General features: G+C 43.4%; 3 protein-coding genes and 1 non-coding gene across 15 annotated transcripts in view; 2 read left to right on the top strand and 2 right to left on the bottom strand.

Moving 5' to 3' along the window:
- BPTF (bromodomain PHD finger transcription factor) overlaps positions 1 to 1,825 on the top strand; it is a 52,868-nt gene extending 51,043 nt beyond the window's left edge. For 11 of the 12 annotated variants that reach the window (XM_061455292.1, XM_061455299.1, XM_061455303.1 and 8 more), the window contains one exon: positions 913 to 1,825. In XM_061455292.1, coding sequence (XP_061311276.1) covers positions 913 to 949 — 37 coding nt within the window. In that variant the 3' untranslated portion in view covers positions 950 to 1,825. Of the gene's footprint in view, positions 1 to 162 lie in introns of all 12 variants that reach the window. The other variant, XM_061455295.1, reaches the window with a different exon arrangement.
- Positions 1,826 to 5,148: 3,323 nt separating this feature from the next.
- On the bottom strand, positions 5,149 to 10,644 carry CUNH17orf58 (chromosome unknown C17orf58 homolog). The gene is made up of 5 exons (XM_061455306.1): positions 10,424 to 10,644; positions 7,882 to 8,502; positions 7,695 to 7,775; positions 5,944 to 6,135; positions 5,149 to 5,418 (listed from the first exon to the last, which is right to left on the bottom strand). The coding sequence occupies exons 1-5, from the start codon at positions 10,485 to 10,487 to the stop codon at positions 5,231 to 5,233; spliced, it is 1,146 nt and encodes a 381-aa protein (XP_061311290.1). The 5' UTR covers positions 10,488 to 10,644; the 3' UTR covers positions 5,149 to 5,230.
- A 1,919-nt stretch (positions 10,645 to 12,563) lies between these two features.
- Positions 12,564 to 12,636, bottom strand: TRNAR-CCG (transfer RNA arginine (anticodon CCG)). Its single transcript has one exon. It is a non-coding gene; the product is annotated as a tRNA-Arg (tRNA).
- A 398-nt stretch (positions 12,637 to 13,034) lies between these two features.
- Positions 13,035 to 20,395, top strand: KPNA2 (karyopherin subunit alpha 2). The gene is made up of 11 exons (XM_061455307.1): positions 13,035 to 13,298; positions 15,242 to 15,357; positions 15,455 to 15,592; positions 15,673 to 15,761; positions 16,569 to 16,837; positions 17,968 to 18,062; positions 18,162 to 18,425; positions 19,038 to 19,271; positions 19,358 to 19,540; positions 19,647 to 19,796; positions 19,896 to 20,395. The coding sequence occupies exons 1-11, from the start codon at positions 13,121 to 13,123 to the stop codon at positions 19,986 to 19,988; spliced, it is 1,809 nt and encodes a 602-aa protein (XP_061311291.1). The 5' UTR covers positions 13,035 to 13,120; the 3' UTR covers positions 19,989 to 20,395.
- Positions 20,396 to 24,820: the final 4,425 nt, after the last annotated feature.

Below are 24,820 nucleotides of genomic sequence, written 5' to 3' on the forward strand. Positions count from 1 at the left end.
TTTCCCATTTATTACTGCATTAATGGTTTTATCAGGTAGCTTTCACCTCATGTTTCTGTCACCTTGTTTTAGCTGGTTACCCAGCATCCACTACCTTCATTGCTGCATCTGATTTGTTACTGTTTTTCATTTATACCATCCATGTTCTTTCTTTTCTTGCAGATTGTGATATCTTTTAGTCTGAACTTTTTAACTGGAATCAGAACTGGATGCTGGGGTCACTTTCTTTCCTTGTCCAATTCAATGACATTAAAACTGCCCTAAAAATCCAGGTCATTTGTCTAAAAAAGTAAATGCTGTTGGGTTTTTGTTACCAGCAGTCATACTGGTGAGCAGAACTGTATTAACAAAAACTAATGTCCCATTCCTCAAATACTGTATTGAGAAAAGTGGAAAATTCATCTTGAAAACATGTATTTCATTGTTTTATTTTCAGTCACTAATAAAACTGTGAATGTCCAAGAGGAGTTTTGCTGAGCTCTGATTAGCAAAGATGTGATTTTTAACAGGCCTCTTCAGTTCTTTCTATTAAGTTAATCCAAAGACTTCCTGAATAAATTTAAACAATACATTATTATAAATATTCCCAATTAGCAATGGGCTTTTTGCTTTCCCTTTTGATGAACTACTGTTATGTAAATATGAGAGGAAAACTGATTTCAGGCATTTTGGAGTATTCCAAAGCTGCATTTTACAAGTACTGAAATACTTGTATACTGGAGGAGAAATTGTGCTTAAAATTCAGAGAGAATTATTTGCAGTGTTCCCTTTTTTCTGAAGGGGTAAAAAACTAAATGGAAGCAGCACGGTGGTAATTCCCTCATTGTGCTTTGCCCATGGTGACACCTTGCAGTAGCTGTGTTCTCCAAACCGAAGGGTGCTTAATTCTTCACTTTCTTCTGCATTCTGCAGGTCCCATAACAACAAACTGCAGTCTACAGCTTCTTAGAGTTCAGCGTGTTTAACCTAACACACCCGAGCAAGAATCTGGTTGTCTGAAAGGTTTTAATTAAGAAGCCAGATGTTTTTAGTCAGGTTATCCTGACGAGACTTGATGTAAACTGCGTTTTTATTGGTCACCACAGTCAGATTATATTCTCGGCTTATTTTGTCCAAAGGACAAAGAGATAAAAATCAGCAGCACCACTTTCTTGTCAAGATCAAATTGTTGTACTATTGTGGCAGAAGCAGGAAAACTTGGTTTTGTTGAAGGAGAGAGAGAAAGAGAGCAAGAAAAAAAAGATACAGTAAATGGGGTCACGTTTAACTCCATGGAAATGCCACGTCTGTTCTTCAGTGAAGAAGCTGGTTTAAAGTCCACACAGAAAACTTTGACTGTATTTATTTATTGTTGCAAAAAAGACGCTTTTTTATTGCTGCCCTCATTTGTCAGCTAATTATTTTTTCTTATAAAATCCAGCCCCGGTTACATGTAATCCATTCTGTATCTTAACATGATTCCTGTAGGTAAAAGTACAAGAAGACCTCTAGATGTCTTTTCTTTCTATGAAAGGAGCTGCTATGTACACATGTGCACACACACAGAACTGGGAATCAACAAGGAGTTTATCGTTCATGGTAGATAAAAACAATTAAGCTTGCATAAAAGTTGGGCTAAGTGGTCATGGACTACGGACTCTGTTGCCTTGAATATAACAGTACAATTTGTCATTTACTCTGCACCAGACTGAAATGAGTAAAATCTATTTGAAGGTATCTTGTTTGTAAACATTTGTCAGATTCTAATTTTTTTTTCTTTTGTATTAAAATTCAAAATATGGATGTATATGAAACAAAATAAATGGAGATCGTTGTTCTCCCCACAGACGTAGGTGTCTTTGCGTGTGCACTGATGTGGTTGTAACGCTTCGGGGATCTGTTTGGAAGCGTAGACACTGCGAAGTGGTAGGGGTGGGGGTGACCAGGGAGATCTTGACTTTTTTCCGCTCCAAGAGGAGCGTTTACTACGTCGCATTCCAAAGCAGCTGTCATCCCGCTAGCAGACCTCTAGTGGTGCCGAAATTCCTGTAACAGATCACATGGTAGGAAGTGCTTTGTGAAATGCCACTGCCCACCGCTGCACTGGTGGTGCTTTGCCAAGCGCTGTAGGAAGGTGAAGCACCACATGTAATTGTATCTCCTTCGGGGCTGCTCCACCGCTTCCTGTGCTGCCGAGAGGGGCAGAGGGAGGGCAGCACAAGATGCAGACTCCTACCGATGTTGCTTTTTCCTTCCCATCTATTGCTTTCACGTTGCGTCTCTCGCTGACCTGCGCGTTTGACCTGTCTGTCGTTACCAGCCACGGTTTGTATGAGGCTCTTGGACCATTCGACTAGCTTTTGCACTAATTCACAGCTGACTTCTGCTCTACAGTGACCTGGGATTTGCCTCGTTTATGGATAAGCTCCTTTTGGGTTTAACCTCACGCCTTGCTATGCAAGAACCTCTTCTGTTATCTTTCTTAAAAAGACATTGCTACTGACCACACTTTCTTACACTTCCAGGCTCAGGTGTACAGGTTCTTCTGGGTAATTTTATCTAGTAAAAACCCGTGTGTTTTTGTACATACAAATGTTGTCATTTAACCTCTGTGTGGAAATGAAAACTAACTGTTCAATGTGAAAACAAGAATCCATTTATGCTTCCTGGAGTTAAAGAAGAGTAGTTGCATTTAGGCTCTGTTGTCCTTTGGCGTTTTAACAGAAATGCTGCATATTGTACGCATTGTGGGTTTAATGCAACACGGGGAATTCTCCACTTTGAACAGCATTTGAACATTAACCCTGCATCTCATCAGAACGTCACAGTATTTCTGTACTATTTATTCACCTATAAATCTCTATGACATGATTTGAAACTTTCCTACCTGTAGGCATTAAATGGCTGTTTTTAACAAATTGTGGCAAACTGAAGGCTACTTTTTTGTACCTTATAGGACACGTCATCCTAGACAAATAAAGTGATGTGTTTGACATGGATTTGGTGGCATTTCTAATGAAACATTTGATAATGATACCGTATATAGGTCTTGCCTTTGCCGGATGATGTATAGCTTCCAGTGAATCAGATTGATTAGGGAAATGATCAATGCATACAATGTAATTGTGCCAAGAGCCTGGTTTTAGTGTTTTCAACTGCCAGTGTGTGGAGGTACATTTCTTGATTTATTAATGATGATCTTTGGTGATGGTGTCACTGAAGACACATCGTTTGTCATTAATAGCCACTTCCCTAAAAGCATGGTAAGTTCCAAAGTTTTGTCATCTCTGTTCTGTAATGCTCCTCTTTGTATTGTTATGAATTACTGCAACAATCGTTTCAAAATGGTCACATATATAACACAGACTGTGATAATATGAACTATCCCAGTTTGGTTTTTTGCTTATTGGATAGTGTTGCAGACATTGTGTGTCAGTTACTGGCATTTTACTGAGGCTTTGGATGTCATTATCCCTGATTTCCTATTTATCTCTTCCAAGAGACAATCAAAATGAGATACAGCCATGGATGTTATTCTTGTACCCACGCTTTGCCTGTTTTAGATTACAACAATGTCTCAGGGGTGGGGAGTGGTGCTTAATGGCTCTTCAGGGCAAAGGGATGTGTGTAGGACTCGCTGGTTAGTCCCTGGACTTCAGTGGAAAACAGAAACAGAGAAACTTGAGATGCGCACGTAACCCTTCCTCCTTCCTTCTCCTGTCCCTCCCAGTTCACTCCAGCGCTTTGATTCACTGCCAGGGACAGTTGTTCTGCCAAACAGAGCCCCCTCAAAGTCTCTCAGGAAAATTCCATCTACGTACGCTGCACACCATGCAAAATCTTTCATGTAACAAAAGTGAGAGTGTATTTTTTTGATAGACACAAGCTACAAGTAAATTTCTGTCCTATAGTAACAGCTTTTCGGGTCCCAAAATCTATAGTGCTTGCTCTTGGTATGTGGCTAGTATAGAAACACACAGTGTGACTTGTCGCACATGCAGTGCTCCATAGCTTTGCAGCGATGTTAAATCAAGATGCAGATGTGTATTAGCAGGTAGAATTGTTAGAGCTAACTTTGCTTCCAAACAAAATGCTTGTAGAAGAAAATGCTTCCTCTTCCAGGTCACATCATATATAGCACTATATGGTTAGGGTTTGTTTTAGCTAGGCTGCGTTTTCCCATTTTTATATATAAATACATATCTCAGAATCTCCAGCCAACTTGCAAAGTGAGGAGATGCCTTTGTGTAATATCATTACATAAACTTTTTGGATCTTCCAGAACCCCAAGAACATCTTATTAGTTTCTTTTAAAGACTTCACTATTTGTGAATACTGACTCTTGGGACAGCAAACGTCACGATCCCCTTTACAGCGGTTTCACAGGTTCTAACATCCCTCCATGTTAAAGGCCCTAAAAGATTGTATCTTTGATTCAAAACATAACTTTACTGACATGACAGTACAAACTCAGCAATACTTCTCATGGGAAAAGGACATTCAGTTCATGGCTCTAGGGCTGAGATTTTAAGGAACTGACAGCATAACCAGGCGTGCAGTTGGGCTCATTTTGCTTTCCTTGGCGTGAACTAGCGCTGTTAATTGTAAGCCTAATTGGGCATTTGTGTTGGGCAGTTACTTGATTTGCTTTCAGTTAGTGTATTCATACAGTTACATAGCTATTTTGTATGCTTCATGTGAAAATCCAGCTCTATTTGAAGAACTAGTGTGGGGTTTACAAGTAGCATGGACATCTTTAGGGATACCAAAACAGTACAAGTGGTACTTGGTTTTGTTGGTTTCTTCTGGCTCAAATGCTTGTAATACTTCAGGCAGAGTTGTGTGAAAACACTATGGACATCCTCTACAGCTAAAGGTGTGGTATCATCTAACATTTGTTCAAGGTTAAGGGTTTCAAAGTGCAGTTACTTCTGGTATACCTCCAGAATTTTACTTTACAATTACTACAGATTGTTTAGGGGTACATTAGAGTGGGGGAGGCAGTAACAACCTGTGGCTCTGAAAACAGATGGAGCAAATGAATGTTCCCTAAATGGAGTTTTGTGCTAAACTTCACAATATATGGGTACCTAGTCAAGATATTCCATTAGTGTCTGCTAAAGCACAAGAGCAAGTGTCCCAGCACAACCAGCTTCGTACATAACTACCTTCTGCTGTTGCTAAACCATGGCCTGGTGTATTCTGGTTGGTGAATTCTGCTGCTGCCTGTCACAGGGATGTTCCTGAAGCCTTATCTGCACTTGGTGTGAGCCGCCAGCACCTTGCGGTTCCTCTTCCTGTTGAATCTCTTGACGTAGCTGCTGCCGCTCCGAAGCAAACCATCCCCCGGGCTCAGGCGCCCTCGCAGGAAAGGCAGCAGGTCTGCAGAGATCTGTCGTCTCTTGTGGTAGATCTGACCCATCACAATGTACCTGCTGCCTGCAAAACAAGAGACTTCTGTGCCCTGGAGAAAGCATGGATTCATTCACTGGACTGGTGCTAAGGGCAGCAGATTTAGGAACAGATGTGAAGTTGTACCCTGGATGTGTGGCTTAGGACAGCGGCACCCTGAACATCAGCATGGCTTGTGGGTTTGTGCTTGCATGGAAATGATGATTTGCTGTCTTGTACTGCAACTAGAAGCTTTTTTTGGGAAAATACTGGTATTTGGTAAACTTGCATTTAGGAGGAAAACTGGGCTACTTAATGTCAATCCTGAAATCTCTTGCAATCATTCTGCAACTGGATAAAGCTAAGAAAGGACTCTGCTGTTAACCTGACTTCTTCAGACAGCTGCTTCTCTTCTGAAAGTTTAGAAGGGAAAATGCCCTCCAGTTTAAGAGTAAATACTTTTTCCTCCCAAATTTTCAGAACAAGCCAGGTTAAGCCTATTAAACTAGAGCAGGCTCAAACTGCCCTGCATGCAGGAGGAATAGTGCAATGGATTTAGCTGAAATTATTTACCAATTTTCAAGTCCAGGCACGGTTTACTGCAGTTGAAAGTATCCACAACTAGAATGTGAACTCGAAAGAAGAAGGCATCAGGAGTAGTATAGAGGCGACTCATCTTGTACAGTCCATCGTTGTTTACCAAAAGTGTGATCAGGTGGATGCCATTCCCCAGTTTTTCCATGTTATAAACAATCCCGTTCACTGCTGGTTTGAGGAAGGGGAAAAAAAAGGAAGCATCAGGTTATGTATCCTGGTGGTAACTCAGGGCACATGTGAAGGCTGTCATTTAAAACACTGTGAAGTGTCAGGAATTCTCTGGCTCAGTAGTGGGCAGTCTTGAAAATAGGAGTTGCTTCAAATCAGCACATTTGGTGAGATCATCACCTTAGTTCTTGGTGAGTTACTAACCTTGTGCTTTACAGGTCTGAGATGTTTCTTAGTGGCGTTTATAAGATGTTTCAAAGGAAGTGATGTTTTAGTGCTGTTTTCCAAACAAAAATTGGGTGTATTTACCTAACAAAGCAAAATATTCAGATTTAAAACTCAACAACCTGCTAATGAAACACTTTAGCTTTTGAAAGAACAGGCCCTTGTCATACCAGGAGGCCAGCACACCAAGCAGGCCATGTTCTACCTTCAATCACATCATGCTCTCCGCCCAGTTTCTGGTTTTGACAAGTGCTGAGCTGAGTACAGGAGTCAGTAAACAATAAACGTTTTAGGCAGGTAAGGCACACAGGGCTTCTGGTGTTACACCTGCCTCTCTGAGCAGGAACTTCAGCCATATTTACTCTTTAATCTGCACTGTAAATGTAAGGAAATGAAAAGCTCCTTCCAATCACTCCAGGGACGTCGTGGCTGACCTGTATTTTTCCTACCTGTCCTTCTCAGTTTAAGAGACACGAGACAGCCATGTGTTAAAGGCTAAATACACACAGGCCAGGTCACTGTCAGACCTACGTTTGACAGGAATGCATGAGAGTGGTAAAAATACAGAATGTAGCTGTTGTAGAAAGCACTTCCTGACTTCTCCATTTAGGGAAAACAGATGTCCCATAACGTGTTTATATTCTACAAATGGAAACATCTGTTACCCCTAGGCATGTATTTTGCTTATCTCTTAAAATGCTGTGAGAAAAAAGTTGGTATCTCTTTCACAACTTCGGAAGCACAAGGCAAGATTTCAGTCAGAAAACACTGTTTCTTATACAGTACAGCAATGCCAGGCTATTTTCTACCATCTTCAGCTACATCAACTTGGACACAAGGACTACAAGGACTAAAGACATGGAATCCTAAGGAACTTTAAGGCAGATCCTTTATACAGAGAGGATCACAGTTTTATTTTTGTTTGGTTTACCGTTTTATTGTCATTTGAAACTTCAGCCTCCCCCAAATCACAAACTCATTCTCAATAGTAAGAGGTAAGTAACATGGCTACAATGCTTAATCTTAGAGTATGTAAAGCAATTGGTCTTTTTAGTTCTGTTGACCAGCAGCAAGAGCACCGTCTTCCTCCTGGGAATGGAAAGGGAGGAAACACTAAAAAGACCAATACTAGTCTAAGGTGGGGAAAGGGCAATGTAAAACTGCATTTGTCTTAGTACATCTGCAGAGAGCTGTGATGGGTCCTTTTAGTGTACTTGGTCATTATTTAACAGTCAGTCAAACAGTGTCTTAAAAGCAGAAGTGAAATGTCAGCAATAGATGAACAAAGGTGGCCTGTGTTTTGTTCTGCGTGGTTCATGGTGGACACAACTTACCAAATTCACTCGTGCAGTAGGCCTCCACTTCATCTCTCTCTTTCCTGCACTCAGTCAGACATGCCTTCTCCTTATCACCATCTAGAATAGGCACACAGGCTGAGGGACAGGGTATTTCATCCAAGTTATGCCCCCCAACCTTCATAAAGTTCACAATATCCCTTGCCAAAGCACTCTATCCTCTTACCTTTCTTTAGCAAACTGAGGTGGTACAGCAAGCTGGATGACTGGCGGTTGGTGACCCAGGAGGGTTTGGTGATCTTTTGGAAGGGATCGGTATGTTTGTAGGGGACAATCTTGCCTGGTCGGTTGAAGTGATCCAGTGCATTAGGATCACCTGCTTCCACTGCTCCAGAGTCTGGAAGGAGATGAGCCTCCACTAAGGATGTCATCTTGTGATAGGAAGACACTGCATGGTGGAAGTGAGCCGAGACACTGTTGGCAGCCTCAGCCAGCCGCCTGTCCGTGTGCTTTCTGTTGGCGTGGTTGGAGTCAAAGGAGGCAGGAGCAGGCCCCTCAGTCGTGCTCTCCAGGGGCAGGGCCCCTCCATACTGCAGGAGGTGTTTCCTCAGCCCCGTGCTGTTCTCTAGAGCAGGTTTGGTGCGTTTCTTTGAGGAGAGGAAGGTGATTTCAGGGGGTTTTGGCTGCTGCAGATCAGTGGGAGGCAGGAGCCAGTGTTCTGTATGGTTCTCTCTGGTGCTGCTGCTGCTGCCCCAGGCTGGCAGTTTGACGTGGCCTGGTGCAGTGCCTGCTGAGCTATAAGCATCTTTGCTGAGAGTCTGATGTTTCTCAGCGTAGGGCAGGGATCCTACACACAAAAAAACGGAGACAGAGAATTAGCACTTCAAATTTTCTGTTCCATGTGCTTTTGAATGGGAAGTGCCTGGCAGATTGGAGGCTCTAGTCAGTAGGTGAGACCTTCAACAATAAGGCAATATAACTGATAAATAGTTCAACAGATAAAATATAGTAGAGCTCCTTGTTGTTCTGTGCTCAGAAATGGAAGGCCCAGCACAGAGAATGCAGCTGCATGAGCAAAACACAGATTTGCATTTTTACTTTATTATTGTTGCAAATTAAAAACAAACCCTTTTCTCAAAAGCCTGAATCTCCAGGGAGCATCTGAGGAAACAAGGTTCACATTGCCATTTGGGATGCTTGTTTAAAAGACCATGACAACAGAACTATTTGGTTTTCCCATCCATGGGATGCCTTATTGACAATGTCATCTGGTCTCTTCAGCAGCTTTGAACACTACTGAAAAGATCTTTATCCACAGTTTTGTATCTCTGACTTTTCCACTACGGAGCTGTGCAGTAGCAGTACTGGTAGCTAGGCTATTGCTGCTGAGTAACCATTATTGCAAGGCTTTTCTTAAGTTGAGAGGACAAAGGTTGAGAAAGAGAGGAAGTGTCTGTGAATCTAGTGAAAGATGGAAAGGCTTAATGACACTGTTCACACAAGCTGGGCAGTCACCTAGGCCTTCATCTATACCTTCACCTTGATCACTTGGATCTCACAAAGCAAAATGACCTTCCACCTAGCCTGGGAAGAGAGAAATTCCCTCTTGCAGTACCTTTTCCTTTTACTTCAGTCCTCCACTGCATGCCTTTAGTTAGCCAGAGAGTTTTAAAACCATTCACCCACACACAGCCGCTGTCTGGGTGTTCACTGTCTGTGGTTAACATCATGTGGGAGGCTGATCCTAACTCCTTATGTGAAAAGAGATATTTGACATACACAGATGAACAACGTCCTGGTTTATCTTCTATAACTGACTCAACTGCTGACCTTGCCACTTCTCCCCCTTTGCTCTCACCAGCTGCTGTCATGGGAAAGATTCTCTGATATCTGGGCTGGCCACACATAAAGTCAAAAGAATGCTCATGAAGAACAGGGTGGAAGAAGTCCAAGCTAAAGAAAGCAATAGGCAAGGGTGTTTTGGAGATGGTTCAATATGAAGCTGTGATCTCTGAACAGGTGTTTTGGATTTAGTGTTATCAGTATACTTCTCTACCAGTTTATCATGCCTTCTCGTATGATCACAGAATAGTTAGGGTTGGAAAGGACCTTAAGATCATTGAGTTCCAACCCTCCTGCCATAGAGTGTAACAAGAAATAGTTCATTTTTCTCTACTCAATCTACTCAGAACGTTGAGGATCATTCTCCTACACCAGCATACTCCTGTCTAGCTCTTGCAACCTAAGCAATACAACTGCAACATAATCAGCTCTTTCCCACTGGAATAGATGGATATTTCTATTCTGCCAGTGTGGTACTTAAATAATCTCTTTAGGACAGCTTGCTGCAGACATACATAAGCACAGAGCATGTAGAAATAAATTAGAAACCTGGAGTTTACAGGTGAGGGGAGGGAGGCTTAAAAGGGAAAAGTCAAATACACATAAAAATCCCAGAAGCAGAAGCAAGTCAAACTCCAGCTGCTGACTGATGGCTAGCAGGCTTCATGGCACTGGCTGCCTGCCTGCTTTTGGCAGGTGCTCTTAATTCTTTCAAACACAAATCAAACATTGCAATTTACATTCCCACCCCACAAACATGTTGAAGTGTTTCTCTCTTGAGCCCTTACCTGATTACTTCTACCACTTGCTGAAAAGACCACAGCTATAGACGGCTGCTCGGGCAAGAAATGTAGTAACGTGTTCAGCCTTCCCTGATCCCAAAGGCAAATATGCCCCAGCCCTGCTTCGAATGTTAACAGACTTACCGGCCACGGAGCTGGAAGATGATCTGATGGCAAAGCAGAGGAGCCAGAACACTTTGGTTGTCATTTTGAAGTAAAGATTTTCCAGACTCCAAATGAACTGGAGTCTTTTATGCCCTTCCCCCGATTCATGCTAATGAGAGGCAGCCTTAGGGGAAACAGGAATCACTCACTGGACAACCCACTGGAGCAAAACCAAGCTGCTGCCTCCCCGCTAGCCTCCCACTGCCCCTGCCTAGGACATCCCCTTTCCCATAGACACACCGCTCCATACTGCCTGCAGTCACCTGTATCTCCGGGAATAACATATGGATGGATGTTTTTAGCAGCAGATTTTTATCTTTCTTTCGCATTTTGTAAAGGGAATCATACAAAACAAATACAGTTTTATAGGATATGGAGAACTACATTATGAAGTGGAATTAAGAGATGCTGGAATGTGCATCGCCTCTGCGCTTCAGTGTATGCAAAAGGTGTTCATTACAATGGAACCGATTCAGGAATTTCTGGCCACCTCCAATTATGCAGCTGGTAATGTCTTTTAGTTTAAGGACCCAGTTTCAGTGATTCCCTTCAGCCTGGAAAATGTATTAGTTACTGTCCAGTCCAAGGGAAAGCTCTGCTGACCCCAGGTACAGCTTTATTTTTAAATCCGTATTTGATAACATAAAGAATTTGGCAAATTTTCACACTCCAAGCCACCCCTGATTTGGATTACTGAACTAAGTAGGCTTATTTCTGTGCTCCCAGTTGAAATGGGTGACCTTATCGCTGGAAAAGGTGTCTATTCTGACAGTTTATCTCACTAGCTGCTACTGGATGTCATGAAAGTTGTGAAGTCATTCATGCCTTTAAGGTGCAGCGAACAATTTAAAACCCACGTAAAAGCACTATATCCCAGCTCTGAAAACCACCAACAGAAAACTTACCCCTCACTAATGCCTGCGTCATGTGGCCCTGCTACTGCTTAAACACACTTTGTTTTGTGCTGCTTTAATTAAGCAGTTTAATAGAATTCTTAAAAGTTCAGGGCTTTTCCTCAAGCTATGGGGGGGAAATAGAGAAAATTAGCCAGAATGGTGTGCAAAATAAGTGAAATTTTAACACATCTGTTACTCGGTGTGTTATGATTCTATTGCAGCATTTATTGGTCCTTATTTCCTGTTATTTTGAACATGCTCATTCCAGAAGTATCCCAAGACAGCTATAATGGAAATAGGAATTTAAAGTAAGGATGAGGGAGAGGTGAGCTCGTATGTTCCTGCTATTCCTCATCTCCCGCACAACCAGTCCGTGTACCTGTGTACCTGCAGCGAGGGAGCGCTGTCAGGAGTGTGGCAGGCGCGCTGCTGAGGGCTGTGCTGAGGATGGATAGACGGACGGACACCTCAACGTCCTGACAGCCTGTGCTCCAGGGAGTATTCTGTTTAACTTGGCTGGTAGTGTAATCGAATATATTCATGTATGGCTGTGCCTGTTAATGAGTTTCTCCAGGCCGCACTTGGACAGGATCCTGTTCAAAGGGACAGCAGTGGTGTTTGGGGTATTTCTCCTTCTCCAGAAGCTACAGGTCCGCCGGCAGCAGGGGAGAGGCGGAAGTTTTGCAGACAGGATTCCTTGCGTGAGGAAAACCGGGACCGGCGGCACAATGGCCGTGTCCAGGAGGCTGTGGGCAGCTTTGCTGGCAGCCGCTCCGGTTCCCCCGCGCTTTTACCACAGCGGCTGTGGAGGGCCCGCGGCGGGACAGGGCCCAGCCCGCCCTCAGGCCCGCCCGCCGCGGACACTCATCCTCACCTCTGCTCCGATCGCCTGACGCCTCCCGCCGCAGCCGGGCGTACGCGCTCCACGACCGCAGTGCCCCCGCGGGAAGGAGGAAGGCGGCGGCGGCGGCACCACCAGGCTCGGTGGCGCCGGGGAACGGCAGCGGTGCCGGCGGGCAGGGTAGGCGCCCCGCTGACAGGGCGGCGGTTGCGGCGGCCGCAGGAGGGCGCGGCTGAGGGAATCTGAGGCAGCGCCAGGGATCCTGGCTCCGCTCCGAGGCTTCCCCACCGGCCTCGGGTAAAAGTGTTAGGGGAGCCGCTCATAGCGCGCCCGCACGTCCTCGGCGCTGAATCTACCGCAGCACCGCAAAACATCTGCGGCACGACCCAGATGGGACTCGAACCCACAATCCCCAGCTCCGGAGGCTGATGCCTTATCCATTAGGCCACTGGGTCACCCAGCAAAAGCTCTGAGCGCTGCATGGTAAGAGCCACGCCCGGCCGGCGCTGGCTCCGCCCCTCGCTGGGCTTCCATGTTCCACCTGCTCGTGACCGGGAGGCCCCGCCCACCAGCTCTTTCACCAAAGCCCCGCCCCAGACCCGCCCTTCTTACAGCCCATTGGGCAGGGCGATCCTTTCGCCACGCCTCCTTACAGCCCATTGGTCAGGGGGCTACCCTTCCGCCACGAGCCTGTTAGAGTGGCGCCAGCCGGCTCATGCTGGCGGGTCCCGTCACGCGCGGCGGCCGTTGGCTGCCTCAGCGCGGCGCGAGGGCGGTGTCCTGCGCGCGTGCTCGCCTGAGGAGAGCGGCGTGGGGTCCGCACCGCCTCAGCAGCAGCTTAGTCTCGGTGGGGCTGTTCGCACCCATTTCCTCCACCTTGTTATCGCTTTCCTGCATTGATAACAGCCTTTCAAGCTGTGGCACCTCCCATCCCAAACCATGTGCACCCCACATCGGCTCACAGACACCTCGAGTTTCCAGGTCGGGGACAGATCTCTTCCTGCCCAGGAACACCCATCCCAGAGTCCTCCGCCCAGGTTCGCTGCTCCGGACCGCAGATTTTCCAGACATCTATGGACTTCCTTCACAGCAGCCCTTCGATCCTTCTGTACAGCAGGTGTTTTACCTCAGTTTCTACTCTTGAGCTGCCTTTTTCCTTTCAAACTAGGCCTTTTCAACATCTCCACTTCTGACATACTTTCTCCTCTCTTGACTTCCCTGCTCTTGCTTAAATATTTTTGTGATCTTTATTTCATTTTTACAAAACTCAGAACTGTAAGGCCCCAAAACAGCAATGTAAAAAGACGTTGACAATTCCTCCTCCTCTGCATACATCTTTGTCAGCCTCTGCGTGCATCTGCAGATCAGCATAAACGGTTTAATGTAGTGTTTTAACCACACACCAGTGTCAATGGGCATCTCTGACGCTTCTCTGAATTGTCCATGACGGATGTTGAAATGACGGTTCCTGACAGAGTCATGTTTTCCCCCGGGTTTTATGGTTTGAATTTTATCTGTGAGACAGGGTGTTCTTTTGTGTTACATCCCTTGGAATTGGGAAACAATCCCAGATCTGCTGATTTTCTGGGCATGACCCAAGGCGGGTATAGGGCTTTTTTCTTGTTCAGATTTATTTTTAGATGTGTTTAGCAAATGATTTAGTTTCGATCCGCCCTGATCGCTGTTGAATTGCCTTCAATTGCAATCTTACGTTAAATTCTTATGCACCACGTTTATGGAGACAAGGGCGGGGGGAGCTCAAGAAAAGCCTGAGGTGACCTCATGGTTGCTGAGGTAGAAATTGGACTGTATGTGAGGAAACGGCACGCTAACGCCATAAACCCCTCAAGAGCGTGAAAACTTCCCTGTTCGCACCCATCCAGCGGTGCAGCACGCCCCGCCCGCCCGGTTCTCGGTCCCCGGTGCCCCCCGGACTCCCGGCCGTAGGTCCCCGGTATTCCCTCAGCACCGGGCCCTGTGTAACTACAACTCCCAGCATGCCGTGCGCCGTCCCCGCGCTCCTGCCGCGGCCGCCTTCCCGCGCGTTGGATGCCGGGAGTTGTAGTGCTGAGGTGGGGAGAGGCGCTCTCATACGTGACGTTGGGTCGATGCTTCCGGGAGCACGGTGGGGATTCGTTCCCCTTCGTCGCGTTATGAGCTTCATTTCAAACTGGCCAATCGAGAGGTTGCTATGGCTCGAACTGGCCAATGGTAGCGCGAGGGCGCGGGAAATTTAAATCCCGCCTGGCGAGGTCGTGGGCAGTGCAGCGTGCTCGCAGGCGGGGAGCGGTGCCGTGCGGTAGCGGATTGTGTGCCGACTCTGCGGTGGAGGTGCCACGGGACGGGACGGGAGCGAGAAGCCGGGTGGGGCGACGGGGGTGCAGGCCGTACGCTGATCTGTCAGAAGGGACTGAGCTCTGTTGCCGGTAGGGCAGGCCGGTGGTCCCTACGGACCTTTTCAGGTCTTCGTGGTCGCAGACAGCCACTTGGTAGTGCCTTTCAGAGCGGGTTGTGTGTGCCGTCTGAGTTGTGACTGAAGCGAAGATAGGTCTTTATGCAGTGGGTCACCGTGGAACCGGCCCATGGTGCACGGACCTACGTCGTTACCGGCGTAGCTGGTGCTACATGCTGCTGGCTGCAAGCCCTTCCTGGCGGGAACTTGCTTAGTGCGAGATCTTGCAGTTGCTATAAAAAAGGCTCGAGATGGGACTGGATGGGGTGCCCGTACACTGTAGATATACGACACAGTGAAAATAGTACTTAAAAGTACGTGTGCTGTCTGCGGGAGGCAACAGCAATCTTGCTTCTAACAATGATTCTGTTAGTGTTTGTGGCTGTGTCTTCAAACAATGTATGTGGGTCTACTGCTTTTTTGTTAATGCTAGAACTTATTGTGACATCTAGGTGTTTAAAGAAACAGCTGCTATGTTACTTGATCTTGATTCAAGTCAGAGGCTGCTATTGTATCTAACATGGAAAAGTGTCTTATCAAGTACTGATCCTGGTTTTTAAATTGAGTTCTCATGAAGTAAACTTGCTGTTTATTTGCTCTGTTTCAAGGCTTGGTTTTACTTGTCTCTCTCAAAAATCTAATAAGCAAGATGTCTACTAATGAGAATGCCAATACGCCATCAGCTCGACTGAACAGATTCAAGAACAAAGGAAAGGATGCTACAGTGAGTATTTTGATGCAATTAATACTTCAGCTAGCCATTATCTCTTTAAGCATGAGTTGTAAAAGCTGAGAACTTATTATGAATGTATGTCCTCCAGGAAATGAGAAGGCGGCGTATTGAAGTTAATGTAGAGCTGAGGAAAGCTAAAAAAGATGACCAGATGCTTAAAAGGAGAAATGTTAGCACTTTTCCAGATGATGCTACTTCTCCCCTTCAGGAAAATAGGAGCAATCAGGTAAGTGGGTATGTCGAACAGGTATGCTTAAGACACATGCCTCTCCCAACAAAGTATTCATGTATCTTTTTATTGTACAGGTTTCAGCACACTGGTCAGTTGAAGAAATAGTCAAAGGAGTTAATAATAATAATACAGAGATTCAGCTACAGGCTACTCAAGCTGCCAGGTAAGGAATTTAGAGGTAAGCTATTCAGCTGCACAAGCCAGTTTTGAGCAACGTAAAAGAACTGGCTTATGAGCCATAGTGTCTGCACATGGTAGCAGCTATGGCTGCTCTTATCAGACAGTAATTCAACAAATACCTGAGTCAGCCTTATATACAATGTATAGGTATGCTTACCTTGGTTGTAGTCTTATTGAAACCATATGGCTCTTTTGAGAGGTAAAACTGCCTGAATATTTTACTGGGAAGTAGAAATTCTTTCTAGTGGTTTTGAAGTGTCAAAATAAATAGTAGTCCATCTTGGAGTTATAGGAGTTACAATAAGAAATCCTTTGTTATAACAAAGCTACCTTTAAACTGTCTTAACACCTGACTACGATATTTGAGTGCAATGATACACCTTAGAATTACGTGAACAGGATGATGACAGAGGTTTGAAGACTGCAAAATTTTCTTTCTCTTTCCAAATCTAAAACCTGCTTTAGCAAGTTTATATGCTGCTTCTGGCAGTCATTAAGTTTTCTGCTGTGAAACCTCTAGCAATTCAGATGTATTATGACTTGTAAGTCTGCTTTATTTCAGAGTCTGAGCAGAACCTCTCGTATAGTGAGGACATGCCAAAACCAATGTTAACACAGGTTTAGGAACCTAGCACTCAGCTTGTCTGTATTTCTTCATATCATGCTGTGTTGCCTTCCTGAATGTTAGGGCCATGTTAAACCTTTTCCTTTTTAAAATACAGATCTTTATACTGTTGAATCTGTTATTCAGATCTTTGCAGCAAAAATAATGCTTTGCTTTCCTCCTTAGGAAACTCCTCTCAAGAGAGCAGCAACCGCCAATTGACAGCATAATTCGGGCTGGTTTGATTCCAAAGTTGGTCTCCTTCTTGGGTAGAGCAGACTGTATTCCTATTCAGTTTGAATCTGCCTGGGCGCTTACCAACATTGCTTCTGGCACATCAGAACAAACAAAGGCAGTAGTAGATGGAGGGGCTATTCCAGCCTTTATCTCGCTGCTGGCCTCTCCTCATACTCACATCAGTGAACAGGCTGTGTGGGCACTGGGAAATATTGCAGGTATGTCAGTATGCTACGCAACTGTATTTCAGGTATGTTCCCTTATTTAAAATAGTAGGACATTACTACTGAATGTCATGAAGCACGCTGAGTGTCTGAGAAACTGCCTTAATGGTGTTCAAGACATGCTCTGCAATGTGGAGTATGCTCTACAGACAGTACTTTATCTTCAGACCTGGTATAAGATGTCTTGGGCAATGCCTGGCAACCTATGGGTTGTACTGTGTGGGCTGCTTCCACACTTCAGTCCAGTTATAATAGAGCTATGTAGGCATGCTACAGCATAGGGCTTTGTCACATATCTTGTTGGCTTTGTGACTTGCCAGTCAGCTCTGGTCTGTGTGTTGACTAGAAGAGGGAAGGGAGGAAGCAGATGGCACACACAACTGTGTATGTGATGGCCAATATACCATGCTTTGAAACAGCTACTTACTGATGTGAAAGTATTAATATTGAAGTTTCTCATACACCTTTCAGGATTACTTCATCTGCCAGTGTTGGATCCCAGCCTTTTTTTTAAAAAGTCAATAATATAGTTAAATGTTTGCTGTATTATGATGTTTTCCAACATCTGTGCCTTAAAGAGAATAGTGAATCTTCAGCACAGAGGAAATGAGCTCATAGGAGTCCTGTTTGATTGGAGCTTTAAAGTTTCTCCTTAGAGTTCTTAAACTTAATTACAAGGTACTTTTTTGTACCTTGCAATAGAAGAGTTCAGTCAAACTTCGGCATTCCATGTGCGTTATGTTATAAACCCCAATCACGCAACCAATGATTATCATGCATTGGAAGTCCCATATTATGGGAAAAGCTCTGTTCTAGTGGTAGGACTTAGATATGTTTTCAAAGTAACGCATAAATCCCTGCTTAGTTATGAACTCCAAGAAAAGCTGTATAGAAAACATATGCTAAACTACCTCTTTTTCCAACAGAGAAAAAAAGTCAAGCCACTGAGGCTAGAAAAACATATGCTTGGCATATGACTTAACCATGGCAATTGTCATTTTTCCCTCCTATTTCTTCTTATCTAGCCCTTCTTAAAGCAGTAGAAGAATTCATTCTCTAACACACAACCATGTGCATGTGTCCCTCTATTTTGGTCTTCATCTGTCTTTTTCTGTTTTTCCTAGGGGATGGTTCTGCCTATAGAGATCTAGTTATTAAATTTGGTGCAATAGAGCCACTGCTGAGTCTACTTGCTGTTCCTGATCTCTCTTCCTTAGCTGTAAGTGTGCAGTATGATCCAAGTTACAATTACTAATAAGTGGGTAAAAGAGCTCAGGTAACTGAACAGTTGCTAACCATTTATTTCAACCCTTGGCAGTCTGGATATTTACGCAATGTTACCTGGACCCTCTCAAACCTGTGTCGTAATAAGAACCCTGCACCACCCATAGAAGCTATTGAGCAGATTCTCCCAACTCTTGTTCGGCTCTTGCACCATGATGACCATGAGGTGTTAGCAGACACTTGCTGGGCGCTTTCCTATCTAACAGATGGTTCCAATGACAGGATAGAAGTTGTAGTGAAAACTGGGTTGGTGCCACAACTTGTGAAGCTCCTGGGATGTAGTGAACTGCCGATAATGGTAAGCTATCAGACATGCAGATTGCTCTTGCTTGATTTGAGTAATGGATAAAGCTGCAGTTAGACTAGCATTCATGTAACTGAATGCTGCTTTTTATACATAAATCAGATGCTTGGTTCTAGGCTTTGTGTAGGTAAAACTTGAACTTTTATCTTTCCTGGAGACTGCCCTGCATGAGAGAAACTACTGATGTTGATGCCTGTTGAGCTTCTTTACATCATTGGATTTAACACACAAGTCAGCACAACAATTGCCATCCTTTAAAGCTTGCTTTTAACTCTAAACTGCTGTTACAAATCCAGATTCTAGGGACTGTATTTGGAAGTGGGTTCTGTGAACACTGAAATTGCCATATAATAAAGCTGCATTAATACTTGGAAGATAATTTTCCTAAGCTCTGTAATTAGTAGTTGTTTGTAGATTGGCCTTGGAAGGTTTGCAGTTCTAGTATGCTTAATGTCTGCCTATGGTATGCTAAAGGAAGTTAAAACTCATCAGTAATAACATATCATGCTGTTAACTCGACAGGCTTGAGCATAGGGACATCAAGTATGGCTGTATTCAAACACAGATTTGATGATCCCAATTTTCCTGTTTTCATGTTTGTTTCAGACTCCTTCATTAAGAGCCATAGGAAATATTGTCACTGGTACTGATGAGCAGACACAGATTGTTATTGACTCGGGAGCACTGTCTGTCTTCCCAAGTCTCCTCTCTCATCATAAAAACAACATTCAGAAAGAAGCGGCATGGACGATGTCCAACATCACTGCTGGGCGCCAGGATCAGATTCAGCGAGTTATAGACCATGGTCTTGTGCCTTATCTCATTGGTATTCTGAGGAAGGTAAACAAACACTGTATTTATTACTCTGAAGCTTTTGCTGTTGCTACTACTATCTGTGTTGAAATACCCTGCATTTATCTTCACAGGGGGATTTCAAATCTCAAAAAGAAGCTGTGTGGGCTGTGGCGAACTACACAAGTGGTGGAACAATTGAGCAGATCGTGTACCTTGTTCAGGCTGGTGTTGTTGAACCACTACTGAATCTCCTCTCAGCTAAAGACAGCAAAATTGTGCTGGTTATCCTGGATGCCATTTCTAACATCTTCTTGGTATGTGGATGCAGTATACTCAATCACTGTTCAAGCTGTTGCTAATAGTTCTCCAGTAGTTGGTGCCATACCTCTTTCCTGAGGTTATTCCATGTTTGTCTTGCAGGCTGCTGAGAAGATTAATGAGACTGAAAAACTTTGCCTTATGATTGAGGAGTGTGGGGGTCTAGACAAAATTGAAGCTCTCCAGTCACATGAAAATGAACAAGTATACAAAGCCTCGTCCACCCTGATTGAGAAATATTTCTCAGCAGAGGTAAGTATCTGCAGGACGTTTTTTTTCTTTTCCATTGTTGCAGTGATTACTAGGTTAATATGCTACTGCTATTTCAAAACTCTTTTCCCTTCCTTCTAGGAGGAGGAAGACCAAAATGTTGTACCAGAGTCTACTGCTGCTAGCTACACTTTCCAAGTTCAGGGCAATGCTCCAGATAATTTCAACTTCTAGATTTTGTGTATGTTGCAACCACCTCAAACTTGTTTGGCACACAAGTGACTGCTGCCTCTTTGTCTTAATAGTTCCTCTTTTTACTGTGGTTTTTTTGTGACCTGTAGCACTTTGTCCAACTGAAACATACTTGAACAGTTCAAAACTGTACATATGTGAATTTCTAACTGTAAACTTCATTCTTTCTGATATATACTTGTAAATACTTGTTCTCTTTTTGGCTCTTACTGTTCCTGTTGGGGAGAAGAATGCAAGTGAGTGGGCAATACAGGCTTCTCGCAAAGCACGAGCCACTACTCTGCAAACCTTCTGTTATGTTTTACATAACCCATTATTGTAATCAATACACTGAGTAGGCTTTTAAAGAGGGTTTATATTTGAAGTTCAATAAAGTGATATCAAAACATTGAATTTAACTGTCAATTGCTTTCTCAGAAGGTGACTTACGGGGTAAGTATTCTTCATCAAAAATTTAGAATGGCAAAAATGCCGATCTTGAGAGAGATTGGCTCTCAAGACTGGTTTTAACCTTGGTCACTCCATGCTCCCACTTCTGTATATAGCAGTCATCTATTACTGCAGAACAAACAAACTGCTGCTTCTCTCCAGATATCTCTTACAGAACTCTGATTTGTTCTACCATGTTCATAACTGAGCTAAACTATTTTCTGCCTTTTAAAGACTGTAGTAATACTAAACTGTAAGTACTAGTGTGGAGGAGAGGTAAGTACAGCAGTTATCCAACTGTAAGTATGCTCAGGTCATCTTAGCATAGAGCATAGTAAATGCTTTGAAGCAGTTGCCTGTTCTAGGGGGCAAAAATTAAGGCTTTGTCTTGGAATCTATTGTCCTATTACTTCTAAAATCTTTAATTGCAGTAACTTACCCGGACTTTAAACATGGTTGTGCATAGTGGGGTTTGGGAGGGAGGAAGGTAGCGCAGGGAGAGGAAGGACTGTAGTAGTCCTGTTTTTCAGCTTTTTGGGAAACCTTGGATAGAGATCTTGTTAACTGGAACCTCCCCAAAGTCCATGTGTCTAACTATATTGATTCAGCTTGTTGAGGTGCTCTAGCTGTTATGGTGGTGCAGGAGAAGTCGATGTCATGGCTAGATGGCTAGATTCTTTTTTTTATTTTTTTTTTAAGCATGACATTTGAAATAGAGCATGTCACCTATATAAAATTGAAGGTAGGGCATAAACCTACGGAGTAGGTCATTCTCCCAGAGTTCCCTCAGGCTTTGTTCCTGCTTTTATAGAGGGGGAATTTAAAAGAAAACAAAAAAACAAACCACCCTTATATTCTGCTTAGTGAATCAGATGAAGGAATCTGGTGTTGTGCATTAATCTGCTTATTGTGTGCTTTCAAGTCTATTTTAAAGTGCATATAATAAGTGGATTTTGGTGTCCTTTTTAAGCTCAGGTATTCTTAATGAAGAATTTAAATTTACACCCTTCTCCCGTACTGTTACCAAAGACTTCTTTAAAGAAGTTATTGCTAGTGTCAAAGATGTTGCTCTTGCCTCCATTATCATGGTGTAAGTCTACTACACTTGTTGGCAAAAATGGTGCCTTCCCTCACCGGAGGCTGTTAATTACATGTGCACCCATAACTTCTCTGTGCAAGCAACTTGCTTGGGTCTTAGGTGCTGCTAGGTGATGGTAATGTCACAAAAGGTAGCAGATAACTTGTCTGCATGTATATTCTGATCTCTTCTTTAGGTTAGCAGCAATAATGCTTCCTGCAGAGCAATCACTTGTGAAAGCACTAGCACGAGTACATTTCTGCTGAGCTCCTTAAGCTGTATGAGTTCCTCTGTCCAGGTTGGAAAATGGCCTTGGAGATGCTCATGTTGCTTTTAATAGTGTGGTACCTGCCACTAAAGATAGTGTCTTGCAACAGTCACTGATTAGTGATGACTTTATACTTTTGACTGTACTATTTTAACTAAGCTGCAGTAAGTAATAAGTTTTACTGTAGGAATGTCTAAAGATAATCAGACCATTAGCTGTTGTAACTCTGCTGCATCTTCTGGTTGAGAAGTTGGCATCAGTGAGACTAACCTTATGTCTTTGTGCCTGTGCTGCCAAATGAAGGGTGAGACTGAACTGTGGCTGTGGCATGTTCCCAGCCCTGCCTGCCCTCTGTTTTAATGGGAGAGATTGCAGGTGGCATCAGCACCTGCAGAAGAAGCTGTAGACAGTGCCAGACTGAGAAGCAGACCTGAAGTCTGGCACCACAGTCTCTTCAACACCCTTGGGACCACATTCTGATATTAGCACTACCTCCGCAAAGCGGAAAGAACCATCTGCCTTGCATTGCCAAAGCATTTGATTGATGTTCTGGGGCAAAAAAAAAACCAACAACCATATAGGGCTTTTAGCCATCTGCAGTGAGGTTGCGTGTGCCCTTTGCTTTGTTGTTAGATCTACTTTAACGTCAAAGCATCAGCTCTAACATAATGATTTTTTTTGTGTCTGTAAAGAACTGAAAGAATTAACCTATACAAATGCAAATATGTAAATTCAGCTTTCACAAATGAAACCGCTGATTCCACATACTTTGTTTGTAGGTCTATAAGGGTAAAGAAAGATTTATGAAACAACTCAATTCTTGAGTCGTTTCTTCACTCTGTAAAATATGGTATTTTCCGATAGAGGGTGCTGCAGGCAGCCTCACGGTCTCCCTTGCTTCTAGGTGGTTGATGCAGGGTTTCAGCCAGCCTGGACTGCTCAGGTATGATGTACTTAATTTTCCTGTTAAACAAATATTGAGATAAAATCTATTGGGGCACCTCTTATACTTACAGGAAATGTCTATGTGCTAATTCCTGATTAAATATTCAATATAAGGCATATATGTGATAATTTCTGATTAAATACTGAATATAAGGTGTATGACAATATATAAAAGTGATATGCCAGGGTACTATTACCTTAAACTTGCTTTAATTGCTTTTTGGCATATCCGCAGTTAATTTGACTTTCTGTAGGGATAAGAATGCATAACACTTGTATAATAGTGTTATTTCTACCTTTTTTTTTGTTCTGAAGTAGCTGTTTCAGAATTTAATACCTTAGAGTTAACAATAGAACACTGCACATTCTTCTGCAGATGCCTGACAGCTCAGTGGCTTAATAATTAACTTTCTGGGGACTAAGACTTTGTTTTTATCCAAGAAAAATGTGTTCAGCCTATCCACCAATGAGCCCTGTTCTTGGCAGCACGTATTTCCACAAGCAACAATCTACAGCGATTATGAGTAAGTGACTGGAGTGAGTCACTCCTTATTCTAAGAAAATGCAAACTATTTCTGAGGTTAGGATCACAGTCACCCATTGGGCTGCATCTCTAGCTTTAAAAAAGGGGTAGAAGCAAAAAGGGAGAGGAGAATTGTTGTTGCTCTTGGTTTGTTGTTTGGGGTTTTGTTTTGGGTTTTTGTGTGTGTTTCCCAGCCTGATTTAAGAACTAGCCTTTGTTATTTGGCAAATGCCTAATTCAGTACAAGGGCTGGAATAAATGTCTGGTGGCCTATGTGTCAGTCTGCCAACTCCTCTATGCTGAGAGCAACAATAACAGACCCCTGCTGACATCAACTGGCTTGGAATGCAGTTGTTGCTAATGCAATTTTATCTGTAGAATGATGGCAAGATTTCAGTATAAGATCTCAGCAAACATCACCACCTCTGCAATTCTGCTGCTAGCAGATGCTGCCTGTGTGATTGCTTCCACCTGCTCTTCCCAAATATGCTGTAAAAAGAGTAGAGGCTTTGCAGTCCTGTTCAATAGCATGTCTGCTGACTTTCTTCTACAGAAAGAACTTTAGAAAAGCTAGAAATGGTTAGATTAAGAGAAACCTACTCTTTATTTCCCTGTGATTTAGGTTGAAATATTCTTTTAAGTGAAGCTGCTTCCTGCTGCTCTATACAGAATAATTTAAATTGCACACAACTACAGTGGTATATGAACAAAAAAGAACAGCTGTAAGTGTACAGGAAAAGAAACTCTCTAGCCAATGATATTTTACTGATCTCTTATGTTTCTAAATCTATTTTACAGCAAAGCTAACTGGGATACAAGAATGTTATCCATAGATGTTCAAAAAGTAGCTGGCACAATTAGCTTGGAGCCTGGGAATCCTGATCTCCATTCCTGTAGTTAGCCTATGGCACCTCTGGTCATGATAACCCTATATTCAGCGAAAGGATAATCTCAGGATTATTGAATCTCTTTTGTGATAAGGTATGACATAACATTTAAGCACGAGTCTAAATGTTGGGAGTATGTACAGTTTGTTGAAAACACTGTTATTCAAAACAGAAGTAATTGAGGAAGGTTCATTGACTGGTGATACTTGGTCTATAGAGGAAAAATGTTGCGACTTTCACTTAAAACCTGATTAGGAAATACATTAACCCTTTGGTCTGAGTTAAAAGCTTATTCTTGACTCGTCTTCAGGGCAAGTGTGCCGTCTGTGCTAAGAGTCTTAAGAGAGGGAACTGGGTGACCCCTCCTGAGACTGGGAGGTGTTCACCAAACCCAATTGCAAATTTCAGGGGGAAAAAGCATTCACAAGAACACTCAAGCTACAATGTTGTTCATTGTGTTCAGAAAACACTTCCTCATTGATCCACAGCATGGCACTGATAAGAGTTGGGCAGGACCTCAGCGTGTAGACAGCTAAGAAAGAATTGATTTGCTCCGAGTTTCGTAGCATTTCATATGGACTAAGGGTCACTGGATTCCAGTCCTGTTTCTGACTGCAGAGTACTGTCTGTCTCAGACTGGCTCCAGGAAATGGATGCTCTTCCGCAGAAGCCAGAAGATTTCGT

The sequence above is a fragment of the Pezoporus flaviventris genome, unplaced genomic scaffold, assembly GCF_033815535.1.
Source record: "Pezoporus flaviventris isolate CSIRO_AGI_PZ_B2104156 unplaced genomic scaffold, CSIRO_AGI_Pfla_v1 ptg000020l, whole genome shotgun sequence".
In the NCBI taxonomy this organism is placed as follows: domain Eukaryota; kingdom Metazoa; phylum Chordata; class Aves; order Psittaciformes; family Psittacidae; genus Pezoporus; species Pezoporus flaviventris.